Genomic DNA, 15,426 nt, shown 5'->3' on the forward strand with positions numbered 1-15,426 from the left:
ATTTTCTTTGGAATGAAAAAAATTCAATTATTTAAAAAAAAAAAAAAAAAAAACTCCTAAGAATTTGCCTTCCCAATGCATATTAGTACACCTTTCTTCTTCACAAAAACCTCTCCCATGAAAAAGTAGCTTCACACCACCACAACAAACTTTTTCTTTTTTTACAGTTTTTATCAACACTCATTTTCATTTTTGAGCAAAATAAACACTTTTTTTACAGGCAAACCCCATTTTCATTCTTGAGCAAAAAAATCACCTTTGTTTACAGTTTTTAGCAACACCCATTTTCATTCTTGAGCCAAAAAAAATCACTTTTTTACAGTTTTTAGCAAACCCCATTTTCATTCTTGAGCAAAAAAATCACTTTTTTACAGTTTTTAGCAACACCCATTTTCATTCTTGAGCAAAAAAGACCATTTTTTACAGTTTTTAGCAAACCCCATTTTCACTTATGGACCCATCAGTGCAAGAAATACTTTCATTCTTGAAGAAAAAATTCATATTTGAAGATAAAGATTTGATTTTTATGCAAGATATGTTAATGGGTTGTGAAAAGAATTTCAAGAATGAGTTAGAAAAGGCTAAGAAGAATTTTGAGGAAGAAAAAAGGAAGGTAGAAGAAAGGTATAAGAAGATAATAGCAGAAAGTGTTGAGGGTTATAAGGAGGAAGTTCAGTTGCTATATGATAGGATTGATGAGTTAAAGAATGAGAACAGTAAAAATGAGAAAAAATTAAGGGAGTATTATGAGAAATTTAATGAGTTGAGTGGTAGAGTTTCAAGGTTGGTGGAAGAAATGGGGGAAATTGATGAGGTGGAGTTTAACTCAGCTGAAAATTGCAGTGGTAAATTAAGAAATGAAGGTATTACTGTTATGTTTAGGTCAATTTTTTGTTTTGTTTTTTGCCTCCTTATAGCTTGTTTTGATTTGATAGTTGTTATGTATCGTTTCATAATGTATTGTATTGTGTTGTTTTGGTTTGATAGTTGTTATGTATCGTTCCATAATGTATCGTATTGTATTGTTTTGATTTGATAGTTGTTATGTATCGTATTATATTGTTTTGATTTGATAGTTGTTATGTATTGCTTCATAATGTATCGTATTGTATTGTTTTGATAAGAGTTAAATGAGGATATATTAAGAGTTTATTATGAGAAATTTAATGAGTTGAATGGTAGAGTTTCGCGTTTGGTGGAAGAAATGGGGTGAATTGGTGAAGTGGAATTTAAATGAGCTGAAAATTGTAGTGGTAAATCAAGAGATGAAGTTATTGTAGCTTTGTTTGTTGTCCGTAGTAGTAGTCGTAGTGCTATGCTTGTAGCTTCTTGTTCTTGGAGTTTTGATGATGTTTGTTTTTTCGGGTAGATTGAGGGTAGTATTATTTGGTGGTAGTCTTGTTTTGGTTACTATATGTTGTTGTGATACTACACCTATTGCTTCTTGTTCTTATATTATGTCCTTCTTGTTCTTATTGGAAACAACCTTTCTACTTCATCTTTGAGGTAGAGGTATGAATTGTGTACATTCTACCCTCCCCACACCCCACTTTGTCGGAATACACCGGGTATGTTGTTGTTGTTGACTCAGTTGAAAATTGCAGTGGCAAATCAAGATATGAAGGTCAATCTTTTTTGTTTGTTTTTGCTCCTTACAGCTTGTTTTGATGGTTGTTACGTATCGTTTCATAATGTGTTGTATTGTATCGTATTGTTTTGCTAAGAGTTAATGGTGAAAAAAAAAAATAGACCTAACGTGTATATTGATGGTTTTTCATATTGTTTAGTATTTTAATATGGTCTTATTGATTTCTGGTGTTCTGATTGTGGGGAGAGGGATGTGAGAAAGTGAGTTCCTCGTATTGTATTGTTTTGATAAGAGCTTATGGTAAAAAGACACTCCTAAACGGTTACTTTTTCGCGAATTGTTCTATTTACCTACCTTAGCATCGAGTGTGTGACGGGAGTGGTAGCTTAGGCAAGTAAAGACAACAATGTATGAACTCGCGCAAAAGGATAGTCTTATCTTGGTCTGGTTTTGACTAGTAACTCTTTTGATAAATATAACGTTTGATAGATTTTATCAAACTAGACGTCTTAAGTTCTGCTATTATGTGAATAATTGTTGTATATTTTTCTTTTGGTTGAGGGCCTGAGTTTCTGTGTGGACTGATCTTCGGGCTTTGCTTTAGGGGTTGATAACGTAAACTTGGTTCCAACCGAAAAAAGTTCCCCCGGTGACCAGAGTTTTCAGTATGCGCCTTCTGTTTGTGCATCTGCTAAAGTAGATACCAATTGTAACGAACAAAAGGAAAGTGGTCGTTCTGACGAAGCAGGTATATCTTGATTTTACTGCATTTGCAAAACCTGTTTTAATTATTTGTGGCATTCAATTAATCAACTAATTTGGATTCGGATAAAGTTTTGCACGTAATAATTGATTCTAGGAAAAGCCAATTGTATATTTTCATTAGTTGCGTGACTTATATTTGTGGTTCTCACGCTCTTTTTTGGAAGGACTGGTAAAGTTGAAGGGAGCCTTGGAGTAACTGGTAAAGTTGTTGCCATGTGACCAGGCGGTCACGGCCTCACGGGTTCAAGCCTTGGAAACAGCCTCTGGCAGAAATGCAAGGTAAGGCTGCGTACACTACACCCTTGAGGTGGGGCTCTTTCCCGGACCCTGCGCATGGCGAGAGCACTAGTGCACCGGGCTGCCTTTTTTTAACCTATAATACAGTATGCGCAAGCTTTAGTGCACCGGGCTTCCCTTTTTTAACCTATAATACAGTAACTTTTTAAGTGAAGCTGAGGACAAAGTAAGGACTTAGGAGGAGAGGTTCAAGGGATTAGATGGTAGAGTTTACCGTTTGGAAGAGGAAATGAGGAAAAAACTGTCTTGACGTTGCGTGTTTGTGTGAAAATTGGCTATAGATTTGGATGTGGAAACAGCGGTTCAACCGGAATCTTCTGGTGCAACTGGAGTTAACTTGACGAGTAACAACTTGGGATCTTCTCAAGTCAAAGACGGGGTAATTGATTCGCACGAGATGCATTTTTCACATGGCCTAAAATCAGTTTGCACTTCAGCCGGAAATAGCAGTGGTCAATCAAGTCACAAAGGTATAATAGTTATGTGATTTAGGTGACTTTTTTGCTATTTACTGTATATTTGTGTGGATCCTTCATTTGCCTTAATATTGGCGGGGAGAAATTTAAACGGACACACATTTTAGTGTGGACGGGTAACATGGAAAGTGCCGATGTGATCAGTTTACGTAGGTGAACACTTATTTCAGATATTCCTTTTTTCTTTTTTCCTTTTCAAAGTCGAGGACTGACTTGGGGTTCTATCATAGGAATTGATAACATAAACTTGGTTCCACCCGAAACGAATTGCCCTGGTGACCAGAGTTTTCAGTGCGCGCCTTATGCATGCGACTCTGGTCGAGTAGAAAGCAATTCCGACAAACAAAAGGAAAATGATCATTCTCAGGGAGCAGGTATATCTGACTTTTAGTGCATATGTGTACCTTTTTTCAATTATTTCTTGCATTCAGTGAATCGACTATTATGGAATCGGATAAAGTGTTGTATGCCTAAGTTGCTCGGACTTTCCAAAAATGTGACCGCACCCGTGTCGGATTCTTCAAAAGTAGTTTTTGAAGGATCCGACGCGTAACCATTGACATTTTTGAAGAGTCCAAGCAACATAGTTGTACGCAATCATTACTTGTAGGGAAAAAAAACATTAGTTGCTCGGACTCTTCAAATATGTCTATGGGTGCGTGTCGGATCCTCCAAAAATAGTGTATTTTTGAAGGATCCAACACGGTGCGGCAACATTTTTGGAGAGTCCGAGCAACTTAGAAAAAAAAATATACATTTTCATCAGTTGTGTCACTTATATTGGTGGCTCACATACTTTCATTGGAAATATATGTTTCTTACATCAACATGTTACGTGTGTTTTCTTGCAGATCCTCTTCCAGTCGACTTGGCGTTGGAACATGGAGATCGTACTAGACATCCATCGGCAAGTAAAGCAGTAGACTGCTTTAACAATAACTTGAATGCAGCCTCGGACAAACCAGAATCTTCGCCTGTTATTAGAATTAGCGACAGTGATGATGAAATGAACACAAATGAAACTGCTTGTGCTTCAAACCGTTGTGGTTTGGGAGTGAATTTAACATGCTGGCCGCAGAAAAAGGGAGTGCACAAGCAAGACTCCTCTAAGTCAACACAAAAGAGAAAAAGAAGCACAGATGAGGGTGACAGGAATAGGTCCTTTGTTGGTGACGACAACACGAATCTTGAGTGTAGTTCCAAATTTGCACGTGTTGTTCCATTTCCGGAGCAAAACTCAGTATCCCTAAGACAATGTGAAGACAAAGTTGGAGTTAAATGCCACTCCGAACTTCCTCCTGGAAGATCGGACAAGCCTAACGTATTTAGTAATGGCAATGATTCAGATTCATGCAATACCGGAAAAATAGAGATGTTCGTTAAACAAGGTAGAAAATGGTTGTCTGAATACGAGCTTTGTTCAGCATTCGAAAAAGATCCTGAGCTTTGTTTGAATGCAGTATGTGCCTTGTATCGTCAACAAATTTCTGAAAACAAATCTTCATATTCGATGAGTCAGAATGACGAAATGAGGTATGCGGTTATATCAATCTCTCGACAACCTCTTTCTTTGTTGGTATAAGTATTGTTTCATTGGTTTGTGAAATGAAAAGTTATCGTTGGCAATGATATTACAACAACAACCAGAAACACAGTGTAATCCCGTGAGTGTGGTCTGGGGAGGGTAAGACGTACGCAGCCTTACCCCTGCCTTTATGGGGTAAAGAGGTTGTTTCTGATTTTCTCTCTCAGCTTGAGTTGCTCGGACTCTTCAAAAATGTTGCTGCACCCGTGTCGGTTCCTCCAAAAATGAACTATTTTTGAGAGATCCGACATGCTCGCGATGACATTTTTGAAGAGTCCGAGCAACATAGCCGAGTCTCTGCAACCCTCCTCCTTCATCCGAACTTGGGACTGGCAATGTGAGCGAGCTCATACAGGTGACGTTAATACCTGAAAATATTATGTTTCCAATAATTTTACGTATATAGAGCATCACTACTATGTATCTTTCCATGACTTTAGAGTAGCTTTCGCAACAAAATGGTAAAATGTTGTTCGTCTTTCACATGCCAATACAATGTAACTACGCGCATGCCCTCTAACGTTCCTTTAACTTCGTCAGTGATAAAGGACTAATGAATCAAAACTAAGGCCTATGTTGCTCGGACTCTTTAAAAATGTCGGTGGGTGCGTGTCGGATTTTCCAAAAGTAGTGTATATTTTGGAGAATCTGACACAGGTCGGCACCGAAAGCAAAGAGTCCGCGCAACTTAGACTAAGGCAAAGACGGTATCTGTGTCTTGTCTAGTATGTTCATTCAATCACTCACTTCGTAAACTGTTTTTCGTATGTTTTTTCCTCAGCATTACTGCTTTAGGGAAGTGTCTGATCGATGGGGATCCCGAAAACAAGCTCAGAGTAACAATGTCAGAGGTAAGTCTAAAAGATCACCAAAAATGCAAGAGATTAGCTATTCGATACTGCCATCAACTATTTCAGATATACGATAGCAAGAGAGACCGTCTGTTCTGCACTGATGCTGGTGTTATCTAAGCTCTAGTTGACGCGAAGGTTGTCTGTTCGTGGGTACATACAAATACTCAAAACGAGGGCTTGAGTTGTTACACCAGACTCCGAGTTCCCTCCGACAGAAGTTTTTATACTTGACTTGCTTTGTCCAGCCCTGATGCTGGTGTTCTCTAAGCTGTAGTTGACGCGAAGGTTGTCTGTTCGTGGGTACATACAAATGCTCAAAACGAGGGGTTGAGTTGTTACACCAGACTCCAAGTTCCCTCCGACAGAAGTTTTTATACTTGACTTGCTTTGTCCAACCCTGATCCTGGTGTTCTCTAAGCTCTAGTTGACGCGAAGGTTGTCTGTTCGTGGGTACATACAAATACTCAAAACGAGGGGTTGAGTTGTTACACCAGACTCCGAGTTCCCTCGACAGAAGTTTTCATACTTGACTTGCTTTGTCCAGTGAAGATACCTAACTTTAGGAGGCTGATTATGAACACAAATGACTCTATTTATTGAATTGTTGACAATTTTAGCTTAATAGTTTCATGTCTGTAGAACATATGGAGGCTTAATCTGCCTGTTTTATCGAAATATCTAATGTTTGTTCATATATTGTTCAACCTTGATGTTCGCGATAACTGACAACAACAACAAACTCAGTGTATTCCCACAAAGGGGGGTTTGGGGAGGGTAAGATGTACGCAGTTCATACCACTACCTCCGAAGAAGTAGAGAGGTTGTTTCCGATAAACCCCTGGCTCAAGATAAACAAGGAGGATGGATGACACAATGGAAAAAACAGGAATAAGAAATAATAGAAATGAAACCAGTGAAAAAACGAAAACACGAGAAATAAAGGCAAACATTAAATAAGAAAATAGGAACTAAGAAATAAGAAATAGGCCCCCACCTAGTAATAACATACCCTCACATACCAACGGCACCTAAGTATACAGCCCTAGGGTTAGGAACCCGGCTACACATGACAATGTTTTAGATTGTTACTTTACTATCATTAAGTTGTATTTACGAACAGGATAAGCATCCTGTACACCCCCGCACGATGGCCAAAGTTATTACGACACACTCCAACTTCACAGGAGTCCCATTACCCTCTGAACTCAATTTTATCATATTTTTGTCACCCTTTTGTGCTGATGTAGCATCTTTATTACATAAAATAGGATCCACGTCAAAAGTGTCATATCAGCTAAAAAAGTTGACAAAAGGTGTCGCCACATCAGCTAACAAGAATGACAAAAATACGCTAAAATTTAATTCAGGGGAAATAGGACTCCCGTAAAGTTGGAGTGTGTCGTGAAAAATTTGGTCATAGTTCAGGGGTACTAGATGCTTTACTCTAAATGCTAACTACAAGTAATTGTTAATGGTAAGCTTAAAGAATATGGAAAAATGGTATAACATGTTAAATCATACACCATAAGCATTCTTCATATTATAAATGCATATACTTTTACAGTACTCAAATCTAGATTGATCTATCCTGCTTGCAGATCAGCAAAATTTGGTACCAAAATGCCCTCGACGTTATTCAAGTAGCCCACTTATACCCCTCAAAACTAACCTCGACGAGTAGGTATAAAAGGGGCAAAAAGGTAAAATTACATCTGAACTATCATTTTACCCTTCCTTAATAGTTGAGGTCATAGTTTATGTTGCTCCGACTCTTCAAAAATGTTGGTGGATGCGTGTCGGATTCTTCAAAAGCAGTACATTTTTGGAGAATCCGACACGGGTGCGGAAGGATTTTTGGAGAGTCCGAGCAACATAGGACTCATAGTACCTTCATTGTACCATAATGCTTCAACCACTTCCCAGTTCTCTGTTTAAGTAATCAACAAACATCCTTTTTGCACTATCAGCATCTGAAGGAGGGGGTGGTCCACTCAAACTTGTCTGTCCAGCAAGTTTGATGAAAGTTCGTCGTAGTCTACGCAGCTCCGGCAAGCTAACAGATCTCGAAATATCTATAGTTGGTATTCCGGGACCAAGAGATACACCGTTGAGAGGACCACCAAGAGCGCGGGACTGAGCTTCCACAATAGCATTCGTAATTTCTTGAGTCGCCCTGTCCATCTCATATAAAGAATTCGCCTCAGAACCACGTGCAGTTTGCGTCGCGATGGTTGGCTGTAGAATCTTAACGTCCCTCGTTTTCGAGTCTACTTTTTTCGTTAGATAGGTAACAGCATCAACCATAGCTGCAGATGATTTATCGAGTCCTTCTTTAGCTGGCCATAACTCGATCAACGGAGAATCCCATCTGTTTTTGCTATCTGGCCTTTCAAACCTTCTTACGAGATCTTCGAATATAGTATCATCATAACTCGGTTCTCCTCGCTCGCGACGCTCTATGTTCCATGTTTTACAAGATTGCTCGTCAACGTCACAATGGACAACACAGTATCTAATCCCTGCTGCTCTAGCCAAACACCATAACTCATATCTGTAGCCCTTTATGCTATTAAGAGAATCCACTATAACTATACTGTCCTTCGACAAAGATCTGTCGACTTCAGACCTCAATACGCCTCTTAAATTCTTTTCCTCAGTCATGTTTGCGTAGCTTTGGTTGCGACTAAGATGAAAGGAAGTTTCATCGATAGTTCTAACTGATGGTTCTGGTTCCGTTTGTTTAAGTGCTTCAGCTAAACAAGCAGCAGCTGTTGATTTCCCGCTACATGGTTGACCACAGATAACAACCAATGCCATCTACAACCAACGGAAAGGAAAGAGAAACGAAATCAACCCAAGTAGCTCGACGATAAAATTACAATAAAGGTTTTATTGGCAAAAATTAGACAGCGAAATGATAAAAATGCAGTATGAACTACACATTGTCCCTGCTACAAATAATCCTGCAACAACAAATACGTGTCTCGCCGTTGGATTTAGATATGAATGAATGTCCCGGGGCTTTTATGTTCGACAGGAGTGGGAGCATGACTACGCCTAACTATGGCGCTATTCAGCATATGCGTTGTATCCAAATGGTGTTTCAGAATCGATGCGCCAGATTTAGCGTCATGTACTCCTTGACATGAAGCTGGCATTAAGCTCTAAACTTTTCAAAACAACATACCCAGTGTATTCCCACATAGTGGGGACTGGGGAGGGTAGAGTGTACGCAGACCATACCACTACCTCAGATGAAGTAGAGAGGCTGTTTCCTATAGACCCCCGGCTTAGGACCGATAGCAGTATAACAAACACAAAACATAAATGCATATAAACTAGGACAATCTGCAAAATAAACTAACCCCACTAGCTATAAGATAATACTACAGCCAACCTAATAGAAGTATTCCAAACGACAGAAGTTTGTCTTTTTGCCCATTTCAATGCAATCGAATAACTCTGTTCACAAGAATCGACAATAGCCTAGGCATGCTAGGGCGTGACCCAATGGTCAATGAAGTTGATTGAGAACAATGAAGTCTAAGGTTCAATTTCAATGAAGGCTAAAAACACTAGGCGATTTCTTCCCATCTGTCCACGGCAGAGTGATCTGACTAGTTCTAGTGAGAGGTAGCCTCTACCAGTCGGAATCGGAATTAGTCAGGCACGCACAAGTTGGCCTATACACCACGATCATAGAAACCAAAGACACCACCACCACCAACAACAACAACAAACCTTACCCCTACTTGTGGAGATAGAGAGATTGTTTCCAAAAGACCCTCGACTCAAGTAACACATAACAAATCAGCTTGAAAAAAAGACAATACAAAGCAGAACAAGGCATAACAAATAATAGAGAAAACGTAACAGACCATACAGAGCAAAATAATATGCTAAACGAAGCATAAGAACAAGAAACTACAAGAATACGCTAATATTTTCTACCCACCAAGCCTACACCACGGAAGAGCAAGACAACCTTCAACTAGATTCTACACTTTTGCGCTAATTCGCAACCTCCATATCCGAAAGGAATCAATAATAAACCCAGTTGACGTCTCTACGTAGACCACCAAACACATAATGAGACTATTCAGTCACTAAAAACAATAACAACAAAACACACTGTAAAAATTATAGGTGGGGTGGAGAGGTTGTTTCCGAAAGACCCCCAGCTCAATCTAGCGAAGGACATAATATAAGCACAAGAAACGATAGGTAGAAACAAACATCAGTTAGTAATAAAAACAAGTCTACCACAATGCACTACACCAACTAGTACGAATAACAAGACAAAGCACACCTACCCAGGGGCGGACCCATAGCCAAACTTGTGTAAGATTTAGAAAAGCACTCAGTAAGTCAAGAAGATAGTTGGGTGCTTTAGTTTTCAGGAAAACCTTAAAGCTTTGGACGTCAATATGTGTGTTCGAACCTTCTGTGCACCCACGATCCCTAAATCCTGGCTCCACCACTACAGCTACCTAATAGCAGAGACGCACTCCTACCTACTACTCATCTTACCTTAATTCGTGTCCTCCACACCTTACTATCCAAAGTCATGTCCTCAATAAGTTAACAACTGCTTCATGTCATGTCTAATCAGCTCCCTCAAATATTTCTTCAGTCTACCTCTTCAGTTTCAAAAAGAGTAATCTTTTTCCTTTTCAAACGACACTTCAATTTCAACTTTCCGCACGCGGCACAGCATGTTTAAGACCACAAGATTAAAAGACATTTCGGTTGCACCCACGATCCCTGAATCCTGAGTCCGCTACTGCACTTACCTACTAGCAAAGATGCACTCATACCTACTACTCATTTACCTTAAATCACCTCCCTCAAATATTTCTTCAACGGTATAAATAATAATTTTTTTCCTTTTTTGGCAACACTTTAATTTCAACTTTCCACACGTAGCACGACATATTTAATACCACAAGATTAAAGGATATTTCGATACATTTGACATAACTTTAATTTAGGACCACAACATTCAAAATCCTCCTTTATTTTTAATAAAATTGTCATTCTATTTATTGTTTGAGAGACTGTCAAGTCAATACTAAACAAGTAAAAATTGACGAATTAAATAATAATTTGTACAAAAATCTATAAATATAAACAAAAAAGAAGGCGAAGGGAGCTTACCGGAGAAGTCGCCGGCGATGTTGTACGACGGAAGAGCAGCGGCGGCGGCGGCGAATTAGTGAGATTTAATAGCAATTTGAGTTGTGTGAATTGTTGATTAATATGACTAATATACCCCTCTCTTTTAGGTCACAATAATAAAAATACCTATTCTCGCAATATAAATAAACAAAAAGCTATATTTATTTAAGACGACTAAGGGCAGAGTTGTTATTTAAACCAATTATGAGGGTAAAAATGTAACTTCAAAATATGATAAATACTCTACATCCTTTTTTTTTTTCTTTCAGATTAGCTCTTTTTCTTCAGATTTTGGTTGTGTCCGATCAATTTACGGTAAGATTTGATATCTTATAATTTTTTCCTTCAAATTTTCTCAATTAAATGCTATTTTGTTAAGAGTTAGTTATGATTATTACTCAAATTTGTTGCAAATCCTAATTATTTTTGACGAAATTCATGATTAATGTTGTTATTGTTCAAGGTAAGTTTGTTCAATTTTCTATGAAAGTTTTTACTCGCTTTCCGTCTTTGGATTGTTCCGTTATTTGTAGATAATTGATGGCTTTAGGCTTGATTATTTGAATTTAGGGTTTGTACAAAATCAATCAAATGTTTCTTTTTTTTTTTTATTGATAACCGTGGTGTCCGGGTCGGCTTGCGCGCATCTCGACTAAGTCTACAGGATACCTGCCACTTCCCACCAGCAACAGGTATCAAGAAAACACCTAGTGTTTGTCTCTGCTGAAAATTGGACCTGAGACCATTTCATTAAACCACTAGGCCACACCCTTGGGTGCAATTGTTTCTTCTTTTAGATTAGCTTTTTTCTTCAAATTTGAGGAAAAGGTCCGAAATATATCTAAACTTTCGCAAAATTTGCTATAACACGCCTCAACTTTGCTGTGGTTGAGGCGTGTTATAGCAAATTTCACCAAAGTTTTGGCATATTTCGAACCTTTTCCCTTAGTGAAATTCATGGCTAATGTTGTTGTTATTCTATCTAACCCTGTTCAATCTTTGTTGGAAGTTTTTACTCGCTTCCGTCTTTGGGCTGTTCCATTATTTCTAGACAATTGATGGCTTTAGGATTTATTATTTGACTCTAATTATTTTTCGTGAAATTCATGGCTAATGCTGCTATTGTTCTATCGAAGTTCTAGAAGTTTTTTATTCGGTTACGTGTTTGGGCTGTTCCATTATTTCTAGACAATTGATGGCTTTAGGCTTTATTATTTGAATTTAGAGTTTCCACAAAATCAATCAAAAGATAGATATGAAGGGGCACCATGCAATTGAGGTTGCAAAGACAGTGATGGAGGTAGCCGATGTGGCATGGTCAGCGGTGGAACACTGTCATCACCATAGCAACAGTCATACTGAAACGACGATGTTTGATCCTTCTAAAGAAGGGGAAGAAGAAGAATTGAAATTGCTGAGGTCTGAAAACGAGCGGCTCAGACGGTTACTTCAACAAAATCTTATGCTTCTTCACAACATGTCACAATCTCCTTCTTCACTTCAAGATTGTCCCCCTGATGTATGTTCGCTTCTATACATAAAAATAAATTTACAAAAATATCTTTATGTTAGTATATGGAGCCTTAGAGTAACTGGTAACGTTGCTCTATGTGACCAGGAGGTCATGGGTTCAAGCCTTGGAAACAGCCTCTGGCAGAAATGCAAGGTAAGGCTCCATACAATATACCCTTGGGGTCGGGTCCTTCCTTGGACCCTGCGCTTAGCGGGAGCTTTAGTGCACCAGGCTTCCCTTTATCTTTATGTTAGTATTAAAATGCTGGGTTGTGTTTTTCTTTTTGGAAGCTTCATGATCGTCTTGTAGCTGCTGTGGAGTCTGGAAGCTTTTTGAAACAGCTGGAATCGCTCAATCGAAATTCTGTTGATGGCAATGACTGTCAATTTCCTTTCAAGGAGCCAACTGGTTCGTTATTCTCTGTCATTTTCTTTTTTGATTTTGCGATACCCGTACCATTTTATGGATGACACTTAATTTTTGTAAGTTGTGGTAATAGAGTTACTCGACTATTATGCTTTTGGGAGGTATCCATTGGAAAGGGCGCCGTCACATTATACGATAGATTAATCTTTGAATAGTATTAGATTTCAACGGGATTGATTGGATTTGATGAATCGAGGAATATTGTCTTCCGTGGAATTGCGTCGAGTCATAGGGCGCTTTTAACCAATTAGTTTTCTGGACTTCCCTTAATCTCTCTTCCTGTTTGTTGATAAAGGAAAGCTATTTAATGCAGAAACGTTAGACTAAGTTGCCCGGACTCTCCAAAAATGTTGCTGCAGCCATGTCGGATCCTTCAAAAATGCACTTTGTTTAGAGGATCCGACAAGCACCCGTCGACATTTTTGAAGAGTCCGAGCAACATAGACATTAGATATGCTTGAACTTAGGTGTAAAGATTTACCAAAGTTGAGTAGTTGTTTGATGAGTTTTATAGGAACTGGTTTTCGCCTCTCATTATTTATTTATTTTCATGTTCAAAAGATGGTTTTCCTGTTATCTTATTCTTAATATGCTGTTAGGTCCTCTTACGTTTATTTTGCTAGTTTCTGATTTACCTCAAACAAAATATTGTTAGGTTTTGACAAAGATACGGCAGAACTTCTGGTAAACATGAGTCTTGAAGAACCAAGTTGGTGGGTTTGGGTGACGGAGGATATGGTCCCTGGCAATTTCGAAGAAAGAAGTGGAATAGATAACGAAAACTATGTGATTATTAGTGAGGAATATGTTGTAGATGCAGTTGCCAACTTTATGGCGAGATGCATCGTATCCAATCCGAAAGCTCAGGTACAATGTCGTTAATATATGTATTCATATTTATCATATTTCAATTAGGAAAAACAGCGTTTAGTCCTTGAACTATTGTTTTATTATGGGTTTCGTCCCTATTTTCATCGATGAAGCACATTTAACCTTCAACCTAAACAATTGTGTGGTTTTAATCCATTCATTGAGTGTAGAATAACAGACTTTAGTAAAAGTCGACTGTGAGTGTCATGGTTAACGTGCCAAGTTCCCACGTGCAAGGCCAAGGATTGAGACTTAAAAAGAATAACAGATGTTAAATAGCTCCTGTTCCTGTCTGTGTCTCTGGTATATTGGCTTTCTTTTCCATACGACCCACCTCTTTATCTTCCATGTAGATGGGTTGGGTGCTGTTTCGTGCTAGTGGTTACGATGGGAAGCAAGATGTTGGAACTAGTGAGAAGGAAGTTTCAGATTTTATAAACCACTCGACTCTAAACTGATGGATAGTGTTTAGGTCACAGACAACGGAGATGTGGAAGAACTTTGTTCAACTGCAACAACCGTCTAATTGATTGGCTAGTCCTCCTAGATTGGCTTAGACTTCACCACTGCCACCAACCTTTATTACCACTTCCCACAATCACACCCTCATTGCGTAAGTAGCTCGGACTCTCCAAAAATGTTGCCGCACCCGTGTTGGATCCTCCGAAAATGTACTACTTTTGAAGGATCCGACCCGCACCCCATGACATTTTGGAAGATTCCGAGCAACTTAGCTCATCGCACTCCTCTCCTCCTTCCTCGTGATTTCATCTCTTCAAGTTAGGGGCATTGGTGAACCTTTTTTGCAGCTATTAATTTTACTGCGTATAGCTACTTCATAAAGCAGATGTGGACTTGAATCAAGAACAAGCTAGATCAGTAGTTGAATGTGCACGGACGGTAAGAAATGTTGTGCCATATTATGTTGCTCGAACTCTTCAAAAATGCTGACAGGTGCACATCGGATTCTTCAAAAGTAGTGCATTTTTGGAGAATCCAACATGGGTGCGGAAGCAATTTTTGGTAAGTCCGAGCAACATAGGTGCCATAATACCATCAGGGAACAATCAGAGGGGGACCTATCTAACTTTCGTTTATTTTTCATTAATGACTGGATTATAACTCCACATTAAGTTTAACTAAAAGTTAAATGTGCTTTGTAAAATAACACTGGGATTGAAACAAGAATAACTCATGTACTAAAAGTGTATTTCGACTTTTTTTTTTTTTTTTTGCGTCATGTCCTCCTTCTCACTATATCTATGTATTACAATTGCAGAAGATGTCTCCTGAAGAACTTCAAAAGAGTAAGTTACCGTTTCTTCTTTCCTATTCTTCTGAACATCTTCGTTCTGTTACCATAATTACCAATGAACATCCAGAGTCGGGTGCAAAATTCACTTCAACGTTTTCTTTTTCATATTCCAACTTGACTTGCAGCCTTGACAAAAGCATTAGAAGGCATTAGTAAAGTAGAAAGATTGTTCAACATTTGGCATGCAGCGCAAACATTCTACGTCCTTTCCACTTGGGGACTTGCTTTATTCGGGTGAGTACTCATTTATTATTTTTTGCTTTCGTATGTTTCCAATCTTACATACGACAGTGCCTCAGTCCCAAAAAAGTTAGGGTCGGTCGGTTATATGAATCATCACCGAGCGTGTTTCTCCATTTTAATTCTTACATGTTTTAGTAATTTTTGTATTTGGACAGGAACATTGTTGACATGCATAGAAATAATTTCAATTGAACGTTTTGGTACTTATGTAAAATACAGAACTTTGGTTAAATTAGCTTTCACAGTTGAAGCTTCAAATTCCGGACCAATTTAGTGAAGATTTTGTTCTTTTAATCTCGGCCAAACACATCGTCAG

At 38.6% G+C, this 15,426-nt stretch overlaps 3 protein-coding genes across 7 annotated transcripts in view; 2 read left to right on the forward strand and 1 right to left on the reverse strand.

Moving 5' to 3' along the window:
• Positions 1 to 6,259, forward strand: LOC107851658. 2 transcript variants are annotated; one of them, XM_016696755.2, is made up of 7 exons: positions 1 to 863; positions 2,193 to 2,336; positions 2,932 to 3,120; positions 3,357 to 3,500; positions 3,978 to 4,514; positions 4,587 to 4,659; positions 5,493 to 6,259. In XM_016696755.2, exons 1-7 carry the CDS (start codon positions 452 to 454, stop codon positions 5,680 to 5,682), a joined length of 1,689 nt encoding a protein of 562 aa, XP_016552241.1. In that variant the 5' UTR covers positions 1 to 451; the 3' UTR covers positions 5,683 to 6,259. The 2 variants fall into 2 exon arrangements, with proteins under 2 accessions (XP_016552241.1, XP_016552226.1); XM_016696740.2 differs by having other exon boundaries at positions 3,978 to 4,659.
• Positions 6,260 to 7,033: 774 nt separating this feature from the next.
• Positions 7,034 to 10,894, reverse strand: LOC107851648 (protein KTI12 homolog). Its single transcript, XM_016696731.2, has 2 exons — positions 10,723 to 10,894; positions 7,034 to 8,382 (listed from the first exon to the last, which is right to left on the reverse strand). Exon 2 carries the CDS (start codon positions 8,380 to 8,382, stop codon positions 7,474 to 7,476), a length of 909 nt encoding a protein of 302 aa, XP_016552217.1. The 5' UTR covers positions 10,723 to 10,894; the 3' UTR covers positions 7,034 to 7,473.
• Positions 10,895 to 10,906: 12 nt separating this feature from the next.
• LOC107851632 overlaps positions 10,907 to 15,426 on the forward strand; it is a 9,215-nt gene continuing 4,695 nt past the window's right edge. Inside the window, exons 1-7 of one of the 4 annotated variants that reach the window (XM_047402896.1) lie at positions 10,907 to 11,058; positions 11,969 to 12,262; positions 12,362 to 12,409; positions 12,547 to 12,664; positions 13,338 to 13,549; positions 14,832 to 14,859; positions 14,993 to 15,101. In XM_047402896.1, the coding sequence (XP_047258852.1) occupies positions 10,975 to 11,058; positions 11,969 to 12,262; positions 12,362 to 12,409; positions 12,547 to 12,664; positions 13,338 to 13,549; positions 14,832 to 14,859; positions 14,993 to 15,101 (893 nt within the window). In that variant the 5' untranslated portion in view covers positions 10,907 to 10,974. Of the gene's footprint in view, positions 11,207 to 11,968; positions 12,263 to 12,361; positions 12,410 to 12,546; positions 12,665 to 13,337; positions 13,550 to 14,831; positions 14,860 to 14,992; positions 15,102 to 15,426 lie in introns of all 4 variants that reach the window. The other 3 variants (XM_047402904.1, XM_016696717.2, XM_016696724.2) reach the window with 3 other exon arrangements.

The sequence above is a fragment of the Capsicum annuum genome, chromosome 1 (assembly GCF_002878395.1).
Source record: "Capsicum annuum cultivar UCD-10X-F1 chromosome 1, UCD10Xv1.1, whole genome shotgun sequence".
In the NCBI taxonomy this organism is placed as follows: domain Eukaryota; kingdom Viridiplantae; phylum Streptophyta; class Magnoliopsida; order Solanales; family Solanaceae; genus Capsicum; species Capsicum annuum.